The sequence below is a fragment of the Mirounga angustirostris genome, unplaced genomic scaffold, assembly GCF_029215605.1.
Source record: "Mirounga angustirostris isolate CCGP_5_RB_7025 unplaced genomic scaffold, mMirAng1.0.hap1 SCAF_3, whole genome shotgun sequence".
In the NCBI taxonomy this organism is placed as follows: Eukaryota; Metazoa; Chordata; class Mammalia; order Carnivora; family Phocidae; genus Mirounga; species Mirounga angustirostris.
This window is the reverse complement of record NW_026991711.1, coordinates 135,513,333-135,532,066: the sequence shown is the minus strand read 5'-3', so window position 1 is coordinate 135,532,066 and position 18,734 is coordinate 135,513,333. Positions and strand designations below refer to the sequence as shown.

Here is an 18,734-nt window from a genome sequence, read left to right as displayed (position 1 = left end):
AATCAGGTAGCTGGATATATACTGTACTAAGCAAGGGAAAGGAATTGACATAGTTGACAAAGATTTTTCAACAAAGTGGTTAACACCAAAAAGACTTTTAAAATTAACCTTTTACTTCAGTGACCTAGAACAGCCAAATCCCTATCACACTCCATTAGCTTATGTTTAAATACAGTGCTCCCAAAAGTATGTGTTTTTACTAAATGAGGGAAGGGGAAAACTAAATTAACCACTGAGCCTTCAAAATCTAACAAAGAAGTAAAATTCATGTTTTCATTCATAAAGTTAGAAAATAGAAGTGATAGAGAATATGGGGAAAAAATCTGTAGCTCTTGCCTATGCTTATTTATTTAGCACATGGAACTGCACATGGCAGTTTCCCTACACAGATCTGTCCATATCTAAAATCTCACACTCAAGCTGAAAGACTGTGAATTCTGCAGTTCTGGTGGTCCCTCAGGGGGGCATACCTACAATGGAAACAAAATGGAGCAGAGCCAAGTGGGGGAATGAGAAGACGGTTTCCAAGAAATATGAATGTATAGAAAACATCTACGGTATCTGAACTGTTGTACTTTTTATAATGTGTTTATAAATACACCGAGACACTGACCTGTAAGATGTAGAGTACGACAACCGTCAGCCCGACCCAGCTGTGTAGACTGTACATGTTGGGGATACTCAAGGCATTGTGGAAATCAAAAACGGACACCAGAGCGATAATTACGAGAATGGCAGCAACGGTGTGTAACCCTGCATGGATGGACTTCATCAGGAGCTTGCTGCATTTCCAGGTCCATGGCAGTCTGTATACGATGATGGCTAGAAAGAGACGAAAGGGGACAGAATGTGGTGTTATTTTTAATCAAAACAAGTTGAACACTTTGACACACCGAACACTCCCTTCCATGAAACCCTTTTCACTTGGCTTCTGGTTCTCCCCTCTTCCCTGGCTCTCACGAGTTCATTCTTGGGCTCCTTTGCCAGCATCTTCATTACTCCCAACTTATGAACAAACCCTGGTAGCTCTCAGGCTCAGTTCTAAGACTTTTTCTCTGTGGGTGACCTCATTCACTCTTTCACTGAGATGCCACCCACATGGCAGGGACTCCAAAATTCATATCTCCAGCCCAGAACTTTCTTCTGAACTCCAGACCCACATAATTCAACAACTTCTTGACATCGCTATATAGATGCCTCCGTATATCTCAAGCTCAGCAAATCCAAAACTAAATTATTAATCTTATGACCTGTTTTTTGTGTGTGTCTTAGTTTGATAAGAAAAGACAGATTAAGGAATAGAAAAATATGCACCAAGTTTTAAATAGACAAAAGAATATATCCCAGTATTTTACCAAAAAGTATATCCAAAAATAGAGAGAGAAACATAAGCAAAATATCAACTTCATTAGCCAACAGAGAAATGCAAATTAAAATCAAATGAGAATATGTCTACCATATATCTGAATGGCTAAACATGAAAAATGCCAAGTATTGGAGAGGATGTAAAGCAATCAGAGCTCTCACGTTCTACAATAGGAGATTAAATGAGAACAAACACTCTGGAAAACCAGCAGCATTTATTCAAGCTAAACTTACGTGTAACTTATGATCCAACAATTCTACTCCTGGGTATATGCTCCAAAGGAATATGTACATATGTTCACCAAAAGACATGCACTAGAATATTATTAGCAGCACCATTTGTAGTGGCCAAAAACTAGAAACTCCCCAAATGCCCATCATTAATAGAATGAATAAATAAATTGTGATATATTCACACCATAGAATAATATACAACAAAGAGAATGAATAATCTATAACTAGAACTTCACCCAACAATATGGATCAACCTATAATGTCAATGCCAAGAAACGAGACATAAACAAGTATATGCTGTATGGATTCAATTTATACGAAGTATAAAAGCAAGCAAAACTCATCTCTGCAATAAGAAAAGTCAGGATAGTTGTTACCCTTGTGAGGAAAGAGTATAGTAACTGGAAAGGAACATAAAGGGATTTCTAGCTTCCTGCTAATATTCTGTTTCTCAGTCTGGGTGCTGGTTACATAAATATCCACTGAGGAAAGATTCATCAAGCTATACATTATATGTACACTTTTTTGCATGTAGATTAAACTTCAACAAAAACATTTTTGAAAGCATTTTTTTTTAAATTGTCCTGGTTTAAGCAACAGATTATATGGTCACCTTAACCAGCATGCAATTAATTTTTGTTCTGAAGACAATATCCTGCCGCTACCCACCCTCATTCCCACCCCTCTGGTCCATGTCAGGGAAAATTTAGAGATCTGAAAATGTATGGCAGGTTGAAAAAGTTTGAAGAATATTTCCTTGGAAGATGGATTCCATTATACCAGCAGTGTATCCTGTATATTGCTTAGTTCCAGTAAGAAAAAAAAGAGCACATTCCCACTAAAGACATTTACAATTTAAAAATATAGAACTTCATAGGATCACAAAAATGTATGAGATTATCTAATCTAGTCTCAGAAACACATATAAACCTACAAAGACAGATGTGAATTCAGCCTTTTTAAAGCTTTCAGCACAAGATGCCAATTTTCCTGTCCTTTGGCTCCATTTCACAACACCTGACAGCCCTCACCATTAAGACACATTCTTTTCATCTAATCCAAAGTCTGAAGGATTGCTACTTACTAATTTTAGTGCATATATGGATATCTTATAAATGTTGACTGGTTATATTTCCTTGAGGACACAGAGACTTTTTGGATAATCATTTCTAGATTCAGTGAATCTTTTCAAGCCACTTAGTGCAACCAGGTAGACCAGTTGATCCTTAAACAAGGTTATACCACTTGACCATTGAGCAAAGTTAGGGGTAATGACCTACACACAGTTGAAAATCTGCATATAACTTTTGACTCCTCCAAAATTTAATTACTAATAGCCTACTGTTGACTGGAAACCTTACCCATAACATAAACAGTTGATTAACACATATTTTGTATGTTATATGTATAATATACTGTATTCTTAGAATGAAATAAGCTAGAGAAAAGAAAATGTTGAGAAAATCATAAGGAAAAACATTTACAGTAGAGTGTGTTTATCAAAAAAAAAATCCACCTGTATGTGGACCTGTACTATGGTTCAAACCCATGCTGTTCCAGAGTCAACTGGAACTTTTTTTTAAGACTGTATTTATTTATTTGAGAGAGAGAGAGAGAGAGCATGAGTGGGGGGAGGGGCGGAGGGAGAGGGAGAAGCAGACTCCCCATTGAGCAGGGAGCCCAAAACTTGGTACTCGATCCCAGGACTCTGAGATCATGCCCTGAGCCGAAGGCAGATGCTTAACCGACTGAGCCACCCAGGTAGGTGCCCCTGTACTTTTTTTTTTTTACTTTATTAAAATACTGAGTTTATTTCACATGTATATTTTTGTCTCCCCACCATTTCCATTTGTCTGACCACCACTACTACTATGTCCTATCATAACATTCCATACATACTTAAAACCAAGCAAAGGGTGGAGTTCCATCTTTAAAAACTAAACAGGCATTTTGACAACACATTCTTGGCAATGGAACCTGGACAACATTTATCAGACACGGTAGGGAAAGTTCTCAGTCTGCATTATAAAAAGGACAGCCAGATATCAACTGTTACAGAAATGAAATAAGACGGAAAATTTTAACAAACTGTTTAAACTATTTTCTTAAAGAGACTTCCTCCACTGCCAGAGATCTTGAATAGCCTCTTGGTCAGTCACCCGGAAGCAATTCTTCACATAATTGATGAACTTGGCTTCCACTTTGGGAAGAGAACCACCTTTTTCTATACTTGCTTGCATTTTTGCTTTAATGTCTTCTACAGAACTAGGTCCTTTCAGTGTTTTGGGCGTCTTTTCCTGTTTTTTGAAAGATTCTTGACCCTTTGTTCTTGGTATTGATGGTTTTGAGTCTTTTCCATTCTGGTTTGATTTTTGTGCATTTTTGGCTGGAGTATCTCGTATAGATTTCTTTACTGGAGCCTTTTCTTCAGCTTCCTCATCATCAAAATCATCATCATCATCATCTTCGTCATCATCGTCATCATCGTCATCTTCATCATCATCTTCAGCAGCAGCAAGTTTTACTTTTTTCTGTGGAAACTTGTTACCACTTCCAGGGGCAGAACGCTTTCCAGATATACTAAGGAGTTTCACGTCCTCTTCCTCTTCATCTTCTGACTCTGCATCTTCCTCCACAGCTACTAAGTGCTGTCCACTAATATGCACAGGCCCTGAACCACATTTCAACCGTAAGACCACAGGTGGTGTTATTTCAAAGCCCCCAAGAGAAACTGTTGGCTGTACAGACATTTTCAAAGTTGCCAGTGTGACTTTAATTGGACTGCCTTCATAATTCATTGCCTCTGCTTCAACAATGTGCAATTCATCCTTTGCATCAGCTCCTAAACTGACCGTTCTTAAAGATAACTGGTGCTCATTTTCATCATTAACCACCTTAAAGTGATAATCCTTGTCAGCCTTTAGTTCACAACCGAAAAGATAGTTCTGGGGCCTCAGAAGGCTCATGTCCATGTCCATCGAATCTTCCATGGGGTGCTGGCACGCACTTAGGTGGAAGAGAAGGCGGACGAAGATAAACGACTACTGTTCCACACAACAGTCGCGCAGGACGGAATCACACCAGAGCACCCCTGTACTTTTAAAAGCTAGTTCAAAGTCCGTTCTCATCCCTACTTTATCCTCTCTGAGGGCAGGAATGTGTTTTTCTGTTTTTCCTTGTACCTGAGCCTAGGACAGCCCTGGGCTCAAAGTATGTAGATCCATAAGCATGTTTTTTTTTTTTAACTCTTATTTTGAGATAATTGTACATTTACATGCAATTCTAAGAAATAATACAGAGAGCCCATATACTCTTCACATAGCTGGTAATATTTGGTGTTACCAATGGTAACATCTTACATATAACCATAGTACAATATCACAACCACGAAATTGACTTCAATATAATCCACTGACCTAAATCAGATTTCATTAGTTTTATTTGTGTATGTGACCCATAAGTATTTTTAAGATGAATATAAAACACTTTCTGCACGCTGATCAAAGTCTAGGGAAAAAAATGAAGTCAACTCAAACACATGGTTTCCCCTCCTTATGCTTTTTCTCCTCTGATTCAGTGGCACACCATATATGATTTCCAGTTATCAAGAAAAGCAAATGCCTCTTTATCCAATGACTTTGTGACCTTTCATCCACACAGTAGAGCCTTTTGCAATCTGTGTGATCAGGCAGTAGTAAAATAAAAATGTGGAAAATGTGAAAATCTAATAATACATCTCACCATCTTCTGGGTTAACCTCATTTATTACACACACACACACACACACACACACACAGCTGAGCCCTTGCTAGATAGGAGGCATCCTGCTAAGTGCTCCACATGTTTACATTTACATTATAACTCTTAACCTCAACTCTGTGAGGAAGGTACAGTTACTATTACCATGACCATTATATAGAGGAGGAAGCTAAGGAACAGAGAGGCTAAGTAGCTTGCTTAATCTTAGTGTTTTAAAATTAATATTATTGTCATCATCATCATCATCATCATCCTATCACCGAGGCACTGCCCTCATCTTAGATGAGGGAACTTGAACATCTACATATAAAAAGGGAATACTTGGAATATGTTTGCTTGAAAAGCAAATTATGAACAATAAATCACAACAGCGTTTTCTCCCCAATCTGGATCCTGTTATATTAAATTTTTCCAAAGTCAAAACTAACCTCTGATATTAGAAGTCAGGAGTAATTGTCATGACTGAGAGAAGTTACAATGGTTACCAGGAAAATCCTCGGATGCCTGGGATGTTGTTTCATGATCGGGTACGTGAGTGTGTTCATGTTATGAAAACACGTAACTTATGATTTAGGTATTTTTCTGCATGTATGTGGTTCTTCAATAAAATATTTACCTAAAAAAATGTTCAGCGAAGAATTTTTACTCTTCTAAATAATACAGGCATCACAGAGGAACATGATAAAACTAAAATCTTTCCCCTTTAAGTGTTAAAACTGGATTTTTAAACCTTTCACATTTACTCAAATGATTTTAGATTGGTTGCACACTAGCTTTCCTTCTCCAGCAGGAGTAGCATGAATGGAACACAAGTCAATCTTTTACTGTGGATTTGGGATTACCAATAAAACATATTGTCCTATTACCAGAGGAGAAAGCCCTTAGGGGCCTCAGGCAGGAGAGGGGCTTGCTTCTGATTCACATGAGCCCAGGCAATTAAGGTTTTTCAGTCCCTGGGTCTAGTGTAGAGTTCTTCAATCTCCTTTTTTAGTTTCTTCCTCAGGTTAGGTTGCTTACCTTCCCTCCATCATCCTGTATTATCTTTTATTCCTACCAGATTTAAGTTCTAGTTTATAAATCTTTATGTTGGCAAAAATCGGAACATCTGTTAAATCAGGGTGATGAACACATGGGGATCTGTTATGTTACTTTCTGTATGATTGAAAGGGTTCCTAATTGTTTTAAAGTTAAACCAACATCTTTGTAAACTCAGAAACCTAATATCGAATTAATCTCTACTAAGTAGGCAGCCTGTGGAAATTGGAGAGGCTCTCATGTGAGTGAGGCCTATCCTGGCTATATAGAAGTTCTGCTACATAGTTGACTATCATCAGAATGCTCTCTAGGTAAATGAAGGATAACTGCAAAATGCTGCATTTGCATAAGGTGTTTACATGTTTTTAAAAATATATAAGTAACCAAACTATGGTGTACTTCAGGAGAAAAGGGCAATCTTAACAAATCAAACCACATTTCTTAAACAAGAAGCTACTCTCAACAGCTATAAAAACTGCCTGGAGAGCGGAATTTAAATATTTCTTGCTTCTTTGGCTTGGCATTTACCTAGACACCATTCCTGAGGTTCAGCGAGAAGGAAGAAAAAGGTCTCATGAGCCCATGAGGAGGGGAAATGGCATCAAACAGCTACTTGTAACTGAAACAAGGCTTTTCTGTTAGAGGCCCTAGTTGGCAAGACCATTTTCCCCCAGAAAATGGAGGAAAACATGAACACATATATCGAGAAATACATGTTAAATCTTTATAAAAGAAAAAATATTGGTAGTGGAATATGCTGTTGTGATAAACTTAAAAAGAAAGCAAGGAAGAAAAAATAGAAAGAAAGAAAGAAAAGAAAGAAAAAGAAAGAAAGAAAGAAAGAAAGAAAAGGAAAGGAAAAAGGAAATCAACACCTGTGTTTAATTATTTTTTGGACAAATGAAAGTGAAAATACAGTAACTTGAATTTATTTATTAGAAAATTTCTCAGCTCCCCACTGCCTAATCAATTCAGGAATATGTGAAAATATGTACTCTCTAAGATGTAATCTCTAGTTTGACACCAGCTTTCGATCCATATACCATTACAGAACTATCTATATGCAGGTTTGTCTATATGCAGGCAATGCAAATTTAGAATCTGTCAAAGGGTATGTGGAGAGAGGGGCACTTGGAAGGAGAAATGTCCCCAAACATAGAAAACAATTTGACTCTAGTCCTTCTGTGTTTAAATCTTATGACTCATGAAGGTAGGAGCATGTCTATTTTGTTCCTTGCCATATCTCAGCATTTAGCACATAGCCTGGCACACAAGAGGAACTCATTAAGTGTATGTTGAATAAATAAATTTAATAAAGTACAGTAATTTATTCAGTATTCCCCAGCAAATGAGCAGACCCCAGCAAATGAGCAGATCCTCTTTTAAAATGCACGAATCAAAAACTCAAGACGATCTGTACTGCTGATCCAAGTGTTAGCTCATGTAAGACCGAATGGTCCTTTCAAGTAAGGAACAAGGTACTCTACACTTGTGCCCACTAAACAGCTTTACATAAGCTTTAAGTGAACCCCCCAAAACAGTAAGTTATTGTTTGAAGTACACTGTAATTTTAAGACACAAATTCTACTTAAATATGGGGTACCCATTACACTTTTCTTAACTCTTTGAATAAAGTATTATTTTGACATCCTCAGTATACGTTCTGAGCAATATTATCAACTCATTTCTCCGTGCACCCAAAAACGTACCAGACTGTATCCAAAGACCTCAAGTTTATTTTTATTTTTTTTAAAGATTATTTGACAGAGAGAGAGAGCACAAGCAAGGGAAGTGGCAGAGGGAGAGGGAGAAGCAGACTCCCCGCTGAGCAGGGAGCCCGATGCGGGACTCGATCCCAAGACACTGAGATCATGACCCACGCCGAAAGCAGACGCTTAAGGACTGAGCCACCCAGGCGCCCAAAGACCTCAAGTTTAAACGTAAAAGCAGAGAACCCTTTTAAAATAATCTTGGAAAGATTCCTGCAGTGGCTCTCAAAGAGACTGAACTCTGAAGCACCGCAGCCTGAGAGTTCAGGCCGCCCGCACTGCGCTCGCGGAGCACCCGGGGCTGCATGGCCGGGGACGCCGTGAACCTGGCACGCGGAGAACCGGGCAGCAGCGACGCGGGCGGGCTTCCCCCCTGGCACCGCCCGCTGCGAGCCCCCTGCGCGCCCGCCTCCCGGTAGGCCAACAGGAAAGTCGGGCTTGGCAGCGACCAGCCAACCTGGTCCTCTGCTCCCCTTCATCCAGCACAGTCAGAATTTGTGGTTCTACCACAAGTGACCATCAGATTTGTATCTTCAATCTGACCCCCACTCTCTGCCATGGGCGAGGGTCCCCGGTGTGTCCCAGTCCAATAAAATCTACCTGCCACTGGGAAAAAAAAAAAAAGAAGAAGAATCTTAAGTTTTGAAACATGCCTGTGTATTCAAACTGTCTCACCACATGAATATCATGTAACTGAAAACCTTTAGAGAATCAAAATGCAGGAAGGGATTTGGATGATTTGGAAGATTTGTTTTAGTGTCCTGGCACTTAAGCATCTCTTTGAAGTGACTGAAATTACCACAAAGGCAGCTAGATGGTACCAAATAGTGTGTGAAGAGAGAAAAATTCGATTAATTGCTAGACATGTATAAATATCCAGAAATCCTGCATTGTTAGAAACATCAGCTATATTTTCTTATGCCTCGTATCAATATTGTAACAGATTACAAATATTATAACTGGTTCTGACATCACCTCTTTGTCTGACCCTGGTCAGGCATTTGATCTCTAAAATTAGGCACTGAACTTCAAATCCTAGCCAGCTTTAAATACTTAGGGCTCAGGTTTTCTAAAAGAAAACCATAACTCAGCTGTAACAAACTCAAATGGGAACAACTTATAGGCAAGGCTACATTTTACTCATTTGTTTTACACAGTGTCTGACATACAGTAAGTGCTTAATAAATGTATGCTAATTAAATAGGATGATATATGAAAACTGAATGAATGAATGAACCTAGAAAAGTACAGCCCAAGTCTGTGCAGTTATTTCAAAGCCTATTTTGGCCTTTTAAGAAAGTTTCTACAGGAAGAAAAGTAGTTCTAACAAAGATTTCTGGTCTAATTTCTTAAAAGAGAAGATTGTTCTACTTTTTAAGGGAAAAATTTTAAATTCCACAAAGTCAAGATAGAAAGCTCTAGCAGAAGTCACTTGTAAACTGGAAGGTATGGACTGGATTTGGTCCATAGATGTGTTTTGTTTGATCAGCACCATGTTCGGGGGTTTTGTTCTGGTTCTGTGGCTGGTTTTAGATTGAACCAGTTTTTTAAAAATCTGGATTCTCTGGGATAATGGGAAGCCCTAGCCACTTTGGGCTGGCATCCCCATACAGCCACAATTCGCTGCAGCTAAGAGGTTTCCTATTTTGTCCAAAGTAGGCCCTCTCCAATTCTTTACAATCCCTCCTCCGCCCTCAACACACACACACAAAAGGCATCTCCCTTCTGCTGCATGAGGATCTGACCTTTGGTTAACTGTCCTAATAAAGACATACCAGTGGCTTGACACTAATGTTATTAGGCAACACCATTTATAATGAAAATAACCCCCTGATGAACGGGGAGAAACAATGAAAAATCTATAAATACCTAATAAGAATGCCAATCTTTGGGCTTCCCAGAGTGCGATGATAACTGTTATATCCGGTGTTGGTTTCGTAGGTCTACCATAACAAATTACCAAAAACTGAGTGGCTTCCAACAACAGAAATGTATTCTCCCACAGTTCTGAAGGCCATTAGTCCAAAATCAAGGTGTTGGCAGGACTGGTTCCTTCTGGAGGCTTTGAGGCAGAATCCAGTCCATACTTCTCTCCTAGCTTCTGGTTGCTGCTGCCAACTCTTGGTGTTCCTTGGCTTGTAAGCACATCATTCCAATCTCTGCCACCATCTTCACATTGCCTCCCCCTCTCTGTGTCTGTGTTTCATGTCTTCTCTTTTCTTTTATAAAGTCACAAGTCATTGGATTGAGGCCCCACTCTAAATCAGGATGATCTCATCTTAAGATCCTTAACTTTACATCTGCAAAGACACTATGGTCACATTCACAGGTCCGTAAGATTAGGAGCTGGACATGTCTTTTTGGGGGCTACTGTTCAACTCACTGAATATCCCCTGCAGGGACACTGGAGACCAGGTCTGTAGAGCATTACAAAAGGTCCTGGCTCCTGTGGGGCATGAGGACCTTAAGCTCTGATCCCACCAATCAGATCTTGTCTCTTGATGTCTGAACTGTCACCTGGAGAGACGCTGGTTCAGGGAGGGATATATGGCTGCTACGTGAACTATTGCAGAAAGGGTGCCCATTGAAAAAGAATAGCAAATGCTGCCCTGGCAGGAAGCTCTGGTTCCTGTCCTATATCCTTCTGAGTACACTGGTGCCCAGTATGGTCTTGGCAGCCTTGTGTATCTGAATGTTTAGTTGAACACAGGATGACACTGGTGGGTGCTACACCACTTCTCCTATTTACTTCATAAGCCATCCTTGTCGGTACGGCCCCTGGTTTAGAGGACTGGCCAAACTTTCATTAATTTCATTTCATTTCATTAATATTTACCAAATGCTGATTATATGTTCGGTAACATTCTACACACCATAGATATAGCAGTGAAGAAAACAGACAAGGGAGTTTACATTCTAGTAGAAGACAGACAATGAATGAATAAATAACTAAAATAGTCAATGGTCAGAGTCTGGATAACACTGTATTCGGAGTTTGGGGTATATATAATTTTCTAAAGGATTGGATGAGAAGTATGATAGGAAAAGAGGAATCCAGGATGACTGTATGAATGTCCAAAAAGGATGAAGCTACCATTTACTGAGACGGGGAACCTGTATGACAAGTGGTTTTGGAGGTGTGAAGAAGATGGAGAGTTGAGGTTCGGACATGTCTATTTGATATCCAAACAGAGAGTCTGAGTAGACAGATGGATATGTGGGTCTGGAGTTCTGGGGAGAGGTCCACGCCAAAGACATAAATATCAGATTCAGCGAATATAGTGTTTAAAGCCATGAGACTGGATGAGATCACCAAGGGTATGAGTGCATCAAGAAAGGAGAAGTGGTCAGAAGACTGAGCTTTGGGCACTGTAAATTTAAAGGATCAGGGAGATGAAGAGGAACCAGCAAAGGACACTGAAAGGCACAGCCAGTGAAAAGAGTAGAGCCAAGAGCACCGGGTGTCTTAAAAGCCAAGTGAAGATGGGGCGCCTGGGTGGCTCAGTCATTAAGCGTCTGCCTTCGGCTCAGGCCCTGATCCCAGGGTCCTGGGATCAAGCCCCGCATAGGGCTCCCTGCTCAGCGGGAAGCCTGCTTCTCCCTCTCCCACTCCCCCTGCTTGTGTTCCCCTCTCTCGCTGTGTCTCTCTCTGTCAAATAAATAAAATCTTAAAAAAAAAGCCAAGTGAAGAAAGTGTCCCAGGGAGGTCAGTTACACCGAATGCTCCTTTCTAATCAGGCAAGATGGAGGGCTGAGAATAGACCACTGGAATTAGCTCCGTGCTTGCCACTGGTAACTATGTTAAGAGCAATTCTGGGGACGCCTGGTGGCTCAGATGGTTAAGCGTCTGCCTTCAGCTCAGGTCACAATCAAAGTGTCCTGGAATCGAGTCCGACATGGGGCTCCCTGCTCAGTGGGGAGCCTGCTTCTCCCTCTCCTGCTCACCCTGCTGTGCTCTCTATCTTTCTGACGAATAAATAATAAAATCTTTTAAAAAATTAATAAAAAAAAAAAAGAGCAATTTTGGTGGAGCAGTGGAGTGAAAGCCTGACTGGAGGGGGTTCAAGAGAGAATGAGGGAGAGGAATTGGAGATACTTTTTTGTCAATACTTCAGGTGTTGACAAAAATTTCCAAAAAGTTCTGTGGTAAGGCAAGCAGAGAACTGAAACAGTAGCTGAAGGGGGGACGTTAAGAGTGTGGTTGGTTTTAAGATGAGAGAAATTACAACATGTTGGAAATAAGCTAATGGCGGGGAGAAAGTGAATGATGCAGAAGGAAAAAGGGAGAATTGATATCTTTATGTAAGCAAGAGAAGGCACAGTTCATACTTGGGCGGCAACTTTCGAATGTGCCTAAGGCCTTCAGAGTAAAGATGCATTTCCAACATAATATGATGCCCATTCTTCCCTAATAAATCAGTGCTGCCAAACTGGCTAAACAGGATAATCACTGAGGGGGAAGGGAGGGCACTTTTACTTTAGATGCCATCATTATCATCACAGATGAGTAAAACTGCATTTTGTTACTAACAATTTAATGATGGTACAGAACTAATCACTCCTTCATTCAATAACGATTTATTCGCCTACCATCTGCCAGTTCCAGGTGTTTTTTTAGGTGCCAGATATACAACAGTGAGCAAAATAATCATTTCTAAAATATTTTTATTAGTTACATTACAAAGAGATCTGTGTGCATTTATTTATAACAAAAAAATGTGTCTTGGGTTGCCCTGAATTGGGTCCTTATGCTTTGTGAAAACCTTCCTTTCCTTAAAATTGGTAGGTTTTATTATCAGTGGTGCCCCCACGGCTGGTTTTGGAGTAGGTTTCTGGGGCACTTTCTCCACTGTCTTCTTTGCCATGCTCTACCCCAAAGAGCCTTTTCAAATACACTTAAGTGGACTTGGAATGTGGTCACTTTTAGATGCATTAATAGGATATGCCAACTGCCTTTTAAGAACCACTCAATTTCTTTTTCTTAGTCTTTTAAATGTTACTGAAATGTAGTTATATTCTCTCACAAAGCCAACTTGAGATCATTAGATGATTCAATTTCTCTCCCTCCAGTGTATACAGTAGAGTTCTACATGTAGAAAAGGAAGGAGTATAGAATTGCTGAGACTTCTATTCACCAAATTTACATACTTGAATTTTCTACCTTTTACCAAATAACACATTCCACCTTGCTGAACCTTTTAAAAGGTCAACTGCCATTTTGAGGGGGTTTATTTGTTTCAGTCTTTTCTGTAGCCTTTTTTTCAAGGGCTCTTTCTCTGATTTCCTGGCAGTGAACTTACTTCTTGGGAAACATTCCTTTCAGAAAAGCACAAAGCCTCTTCTAAAGTTCTCCTTGAAACTCTTCCTCATTCACGTTTACTAGATATTCCACTCGTTTAAAATTTTATTTCAGTTTTAGATATCCTATCGTCTGCTATGCTCCATTTTAGAATACATGTATTTCCCAAAATTTATCTGGACTGTGTGTGCATGTGTCTGTGTGCCCCCATACACACACGGACATTTAGTTTGTAATTTTTATGCTTACTCCAGAGCTTACTGCTCAAAGGTGTTTCACAAGACTCTCACTTGTTCTCAAATGGTTTTAAGTACTGTTTACTGTTTGTGTCTTGCATTTGTAAGGCATTTTATGCCTAGAGTAATAACTGTAATTTAGCCTTCCCTTCTTCATCTCTAAATATTTGTGCATCACAAACTCAATTGCATCCTGTTCATTACTAGAGATCTGAAACAGCAAAACCCAAAAATTTCTTTCCTGAAACAATTACACACAGTAAAAAAGCCCGTTTTAACATGGCTAGTCTGTAATGCGTGTTTCCCTCCTGGTGCCTTCCTGCTGCGGGACCTGAGAAGGTGCTGGCCCACAGAGATTTGTAAAAACTCAGGACTACTATGTGTGTGCCTGTCTGTAGGAAAAAGCTTATGTTTATGTCAATTAAATGCATTATCTGATTAAAGTGCTTTGCAAGTCTGGAATCCAAACAATAAACAGGATGGGGAATGTTGACAGAACAAACATTCCAAAACTAATACAAATACTGTAACTAAGCTTTAAGAAAACAAGGTTTGCATAAAAGCAACAGATGAAAATTTCCAAAATATTCATTTACATGGTTTTGGTGGTTTTTTTTTTTTTTTAAGATTTTATTTATTTATTTTACAGAGAGACACAGCGAGAGAAGGAACACAAGCAGGCGGAGTAGGAGAGGGAGAAGCAGGCTTCCTGCGGAGCAGGGAGCCGATGCGGGGCTCGATCCCAGGACCCTGAGATCATGACCTGAGGTGAAGGCAAACACTTAACGAATAAGCCAAAAGAAGGAGAATCTTAAGCAGGCTCCCCTACGTGGGGCTTGATATTATAACCCTGAGATCACAACCTGAGCCGTAATCAAGAGTCGGACGCTTAATGGGCTGACCACCCAGGTGCCCCTCCATTTACATGTTTTTGCCCAAAAGTGAGTATGAACAGATCAAGAAAAGCCCAAAGTTTAAAGAAACTAGAAATCCTTTTAGGAAAACTCTAATGGACTCTAACACGAATAAAGAATTTCAAGGTGTATTTTAGATGAAGCTTTTTGCTTCTCTTAAGGATATTTTGCGGAAAGTAAGCATATTGCCATAAAGGCAGAGAAATGAACCTTGAAAACAAGGCCACTGAAAACATACTACTTCCATGGGTAAGGTACTTAATTGCTCAGTGCCTTGGTTTATTTATTTTTTTTAAATAAGTTATAAGGATTTTATTAGTTTATTTTATTCCAAATATCTTCTCAGACCACATTTACTTTTAGGAGTCACATTATGAAAAAATAGGCCAGATGGCCTGAGATGTTTTTCAGAGCTCCTCTCAAGACCGTGAAAAGAAACCAAAAAAAGAAGATCTCCCCAGTTCCAGTCAGGCTGTGTCCATATGTGAAAATAGAACCATTCCCAAATAGTTTCCAACTAAAATTTTATTTTCAATAATCATCTGTTGGCTTGTCTTCCTGGTGATGGGATGTAGTGAGGGCACCGTTTCAGGGCCACCAGATGGTGTCCTCATGTAGATAGACAGTTCCTGCTCAGGTCCACTGGAAGGGGACGGGGAAGTATATTGTTTATAGAATAATAGCCTTGGTTTATTCTTAAATACCTGTGAAAGAACGCACTTAGTGGGCATACAGAAAGCACTCAATAAACTTTCGTGACCGTTTTGTGACTGTCTCCTCTTTGGTCAGTGAGTCAGGAAACAACTAATATCATCTGTGTTTCCCTTACTCTCACAATTATGAGAAGACTCTGGAAAGTAAGAGCGGCTCTGAAGTGCTGGTTGGGAGAGATGAAGAGACTGTTTCTACTATTGTGAGCAAACAGAAGATGTTGACAGCTCTGGCCACACTTAAGGGCTCCACCACGAGGGAAAGAGCGTTTCTGGTGACAGCGACTTTGGAACTTGAGTATGTTTTTCTCATTTTCGGTCAGTGGCAAAATAACTGGGACTTACATAACAAAGTAACTTGGCTGGCTGATGGCCCTCGCACCCCCATGCCCATCGCACTGCAGGTGAACTAAGCATGAGCAACGCCTGCCCCTGTATCCCAGGGTGGGAGGATGCTGGCCACACCTGCTGAAGGCTGCCAAACACGCTTTACATGGAAACAAAAATCTTTTCTTTGGGAACGAGGCTGGAGCTCTTTTGTTCCCTTGTTTGTTTTGGAGAGCCAGATATTAGTGGAGAAAAGGCGACCTGCTCAGAGACAAGGCTTAGAGGTTTCAGCCAGTGGGGACCTCTTTCTGAAGCCTTCATGTTTCTCTCCATTATTTTCTGAACCCCTCCCCCGCACCGCTTTCTACCGCCTTCTAAATACTTTATCTGCCAGGCCTTGACTTCACTTTTTTAAAAGTGGCTACAAATAAATGGCGCTTGCGCCACTAGCTAGAGCTTCCTCCAGCTCAACATCAGAGGAAGGAAACTGGACACTTAGCAGCACTACACAACCACAATAAAAACTGCCATAGGGGCCCCCCCGGGTTGCTCAGTCGTTAAGCGTCTGCCTTCGGCTCAGGTCGTGATCCCAGGGTTCTGGGATCGAGCCCCGCATGGAGCCCCGCATCGGGCTCCCTGCTCAGCGGGGAGCCTGCTTCTCCCTCTCCCTCTGCCTGCCACTCTGCCTACTGTGCTCTCTGTCAAATAAATAAATAAAATCTTAAAAAAAAAAAACCTGCCATAGATTGGGGGGGGGGGTGGCCACAGACAAAAATGTGTGAAAGCGGTCAGGAGGTACAAGCTTCCAGTAATAATTCCTGGGGATGTAAGGTACAGCATGGTGACTACATTAATAATATTATATTGTATATTTGAGCCGTCGCTAAGAAAGTAGAATTTAAAGATTTCTAAGAGTGTACATCTCCAAAGTTCTCATCACAAGAAAAAAAATGTGTAGCTATGTGAGCTGGTGGATGTTAACTAGAGTTACTGTGGTGACCATTTCGATTTATAAATCCTATATATATATATATAAAATACACATGTTATACACATGAAACATACAATGTTATACTTCGATTATATCCCAAAACAAAAACAAAATCTGCCGTCAACTGAACCCTCCCTCCCGGTCAGCCTCATCCCGGAGAGTGCAGGCCCGGAGCTGGCTTGTCCGGGCCAAACGTGGACACAGCAGACCCCAGGGACGTCTCAAGCACAAGCTCCGCTGGGAGCCAGAGGGCCGCAGGCCCCACCTGACATCTCGGGCCAACGCAGGGGCCAGCGCCCAACAGGAAGGCCCGCAGGGGAAATTTCGCTGGTCGCCAGCCACAAAAACAAGTTGGGCTAAAGTCTGTCCAATGACCAGGCAGGGAAGCCTAACACCCTTTTGAGTCCCGGAGGCTGGACTGAACTGAACGCTCTAGGAGGAGTGAAACAAGAGCTGATGCTTTACTCACCCTGGCCACCGGCTGAGCGGCCCCCTCACTCAGGACCGAGGCTGGGACAGGAACAAATTCTCGCCCCACCGTTTTCCCCGTTGCCTTCCCCTCCTAATCTGCAGCTCTGAAGAAGGTTCAGAGAAAGGCCCCGCCTAAAGAGCCTCTCTGCGCCAGTGATTGCGCAGGCTCCGGCCACAGGGGGCGATTTTCGGGGCTAAGGGGCTAGGGACGCACGGCACTGCAGCCTTCCTCCTCCGTTCCGGCTTCTGGTGTCCGCAGTGCCTCAAGCGCGCCCCGGCCACTCGCAGCAAAGAGTTAACCAAGTGGGGCCGGCGTAGCGGGCCGCCCGCCCGGCTGCAGCGGTGCTCAGCCGCCCCCCCGCCGCCGCCCCGAGGCGTCTGGCGGCGATCCCCGGGCCCGCGCGCCGCCCCAGGGCCGCCACTGCCCGCTAGCCCCCGTCGGCCGAGTCACGGGTCTGCGCGCCCGCGGCCCCCGACTCCGTCCCGCCGCCGCGCCCCGCCGTCTGGGCGCCCCGGCACGCTCCGCTCGCGGCTCCCCGCCCCGCGCGCCTCGCGCGCCCCTCTCGTCCCCTCGCTCGCCCACGTCGGCCCCGCTCGGCTGAGAGCGATCGGTCCGGGACCCCGGCCGGCGCGTCCCTCCCCGCTGCCTCCCAGGAGGTGCCCAGTACCGATGCCCTGGATGAAGACGAAGCCAGTGACCATGAGCACCGGGTGCCAGTTAAACTCGAGCGTGGTCCCATCCCAGCCGAGTCCGTCCCGGTAGTGGAGGACCCAGATGAGGGTGAAGATCACGGACAGGAAGCCGACGAGCAGCGCCGACACCAGCAGCCCCAGAAAGCCCTTGTAGCCGTCCATGGCCATCAGAGCCCCATACTCCGCGCCGCGACAGCCCCGCGAACTCTCTGCCCGGCGGCGGCGGCGGCGGCGGCGGCGGCGGCGGCCTCAGGGCTCTGGCTCCGGGGCGGGACGCGGGCTTCGAGTCCTGGGAGCTGCCTCCGCCCGGGAGGAGGGGCTTCCTCGCCAGCCGGCTGGAAGCTCGGGGCCGCCCCCTGGCCCGGCATCCGGTAACCGATCCGGTTTGTTGTTCAGAACGAGAGCTGGATTCCATACCCGCCGCTTGCTTCGAACTCCACCCGTGTCTTTACTTCTTTGTGGGATGATGAAGGCAGTGGGGCTACGGAGGAGAGAGGACGGGATTGTGTGTTGATTTTGATTAACGGAGCCTCCTGAGTCCCAACCCTGAGGATTGGCAGTCTTCAGTCCCTGCCAGGAAGGTGCCAAAGAGGCCCTACCCGGCAAGGAAACTCCTTGCAGTTTGTGCTTTAGAGAAGAAAGACAGACATCTCCTGGACCCCAGATTTGCCTATATAGTGTGATAAATAATGGATTTTTAAAAAAGATTTATTTATTTATTTATTTATGTGAGAGAGCGAGAATGAGAGAGAGATAGAGTACATGAGAGGGGGTAGGGTCAGAGGGAGAAGCAGACTCCCCGCCGAGCAGGGAGCCTGATGTGGGACTCGATCCCAGGACCCTGAGATCATGACCTGAGCCGAAGGCAGTCGCCTAACCAACTGAGCCACCCAGGCGCCCCTAAATAATGGATTTTAAAAGTGCCCACCTA

General features: G+C 42.7%; 2 protein-coding genes across 2 annotated transcripts in view; both read right to left on the bottom strand.

Annotated features, from left to right (window-relative positions):
* LOC123839304 (plasma membrane ascorbate-dependent reductase CYBRD1) overlaps positions 1-18,077 on the bottom strand; it is a 34,599-nt gene extending 16,522 nt beyond the window's left edge. Inside the window, exons 1-2 of the mRNA XM_045868637.3 lie at positions 17,779-18,077; positions 614-822 (exon numbers count right to left, since the gene is read on the bottom strand). Coding sequence (XP_045724593.1) covers positions 614-822; positions 17,779-17,971 — 402 coding nt within the window. The 5' untranslated portion in view covers positions 17,972-18,077. The remainder of the gene's footprint in view (positions 1-613; positions 823-17,778) is intronic.
* On the bottom strand, positions 873-4,830 carry LOC123839303 (nucleophosmin-like). The gene has a single exon (XM_045868636.3). The coding sequence runs from the start codon at positions 4,587-4,589 to the stop codon at positions 3,705-3,707; it is 885 nt and encodes a 294-aa protein (XP_045724592.1). The 5' UTR covers positions 4,590-4,830; the 3' UTR covers positions 873-3,704.
* Positions 18,078-18,734: the final 657 nt, after the last annotated feature.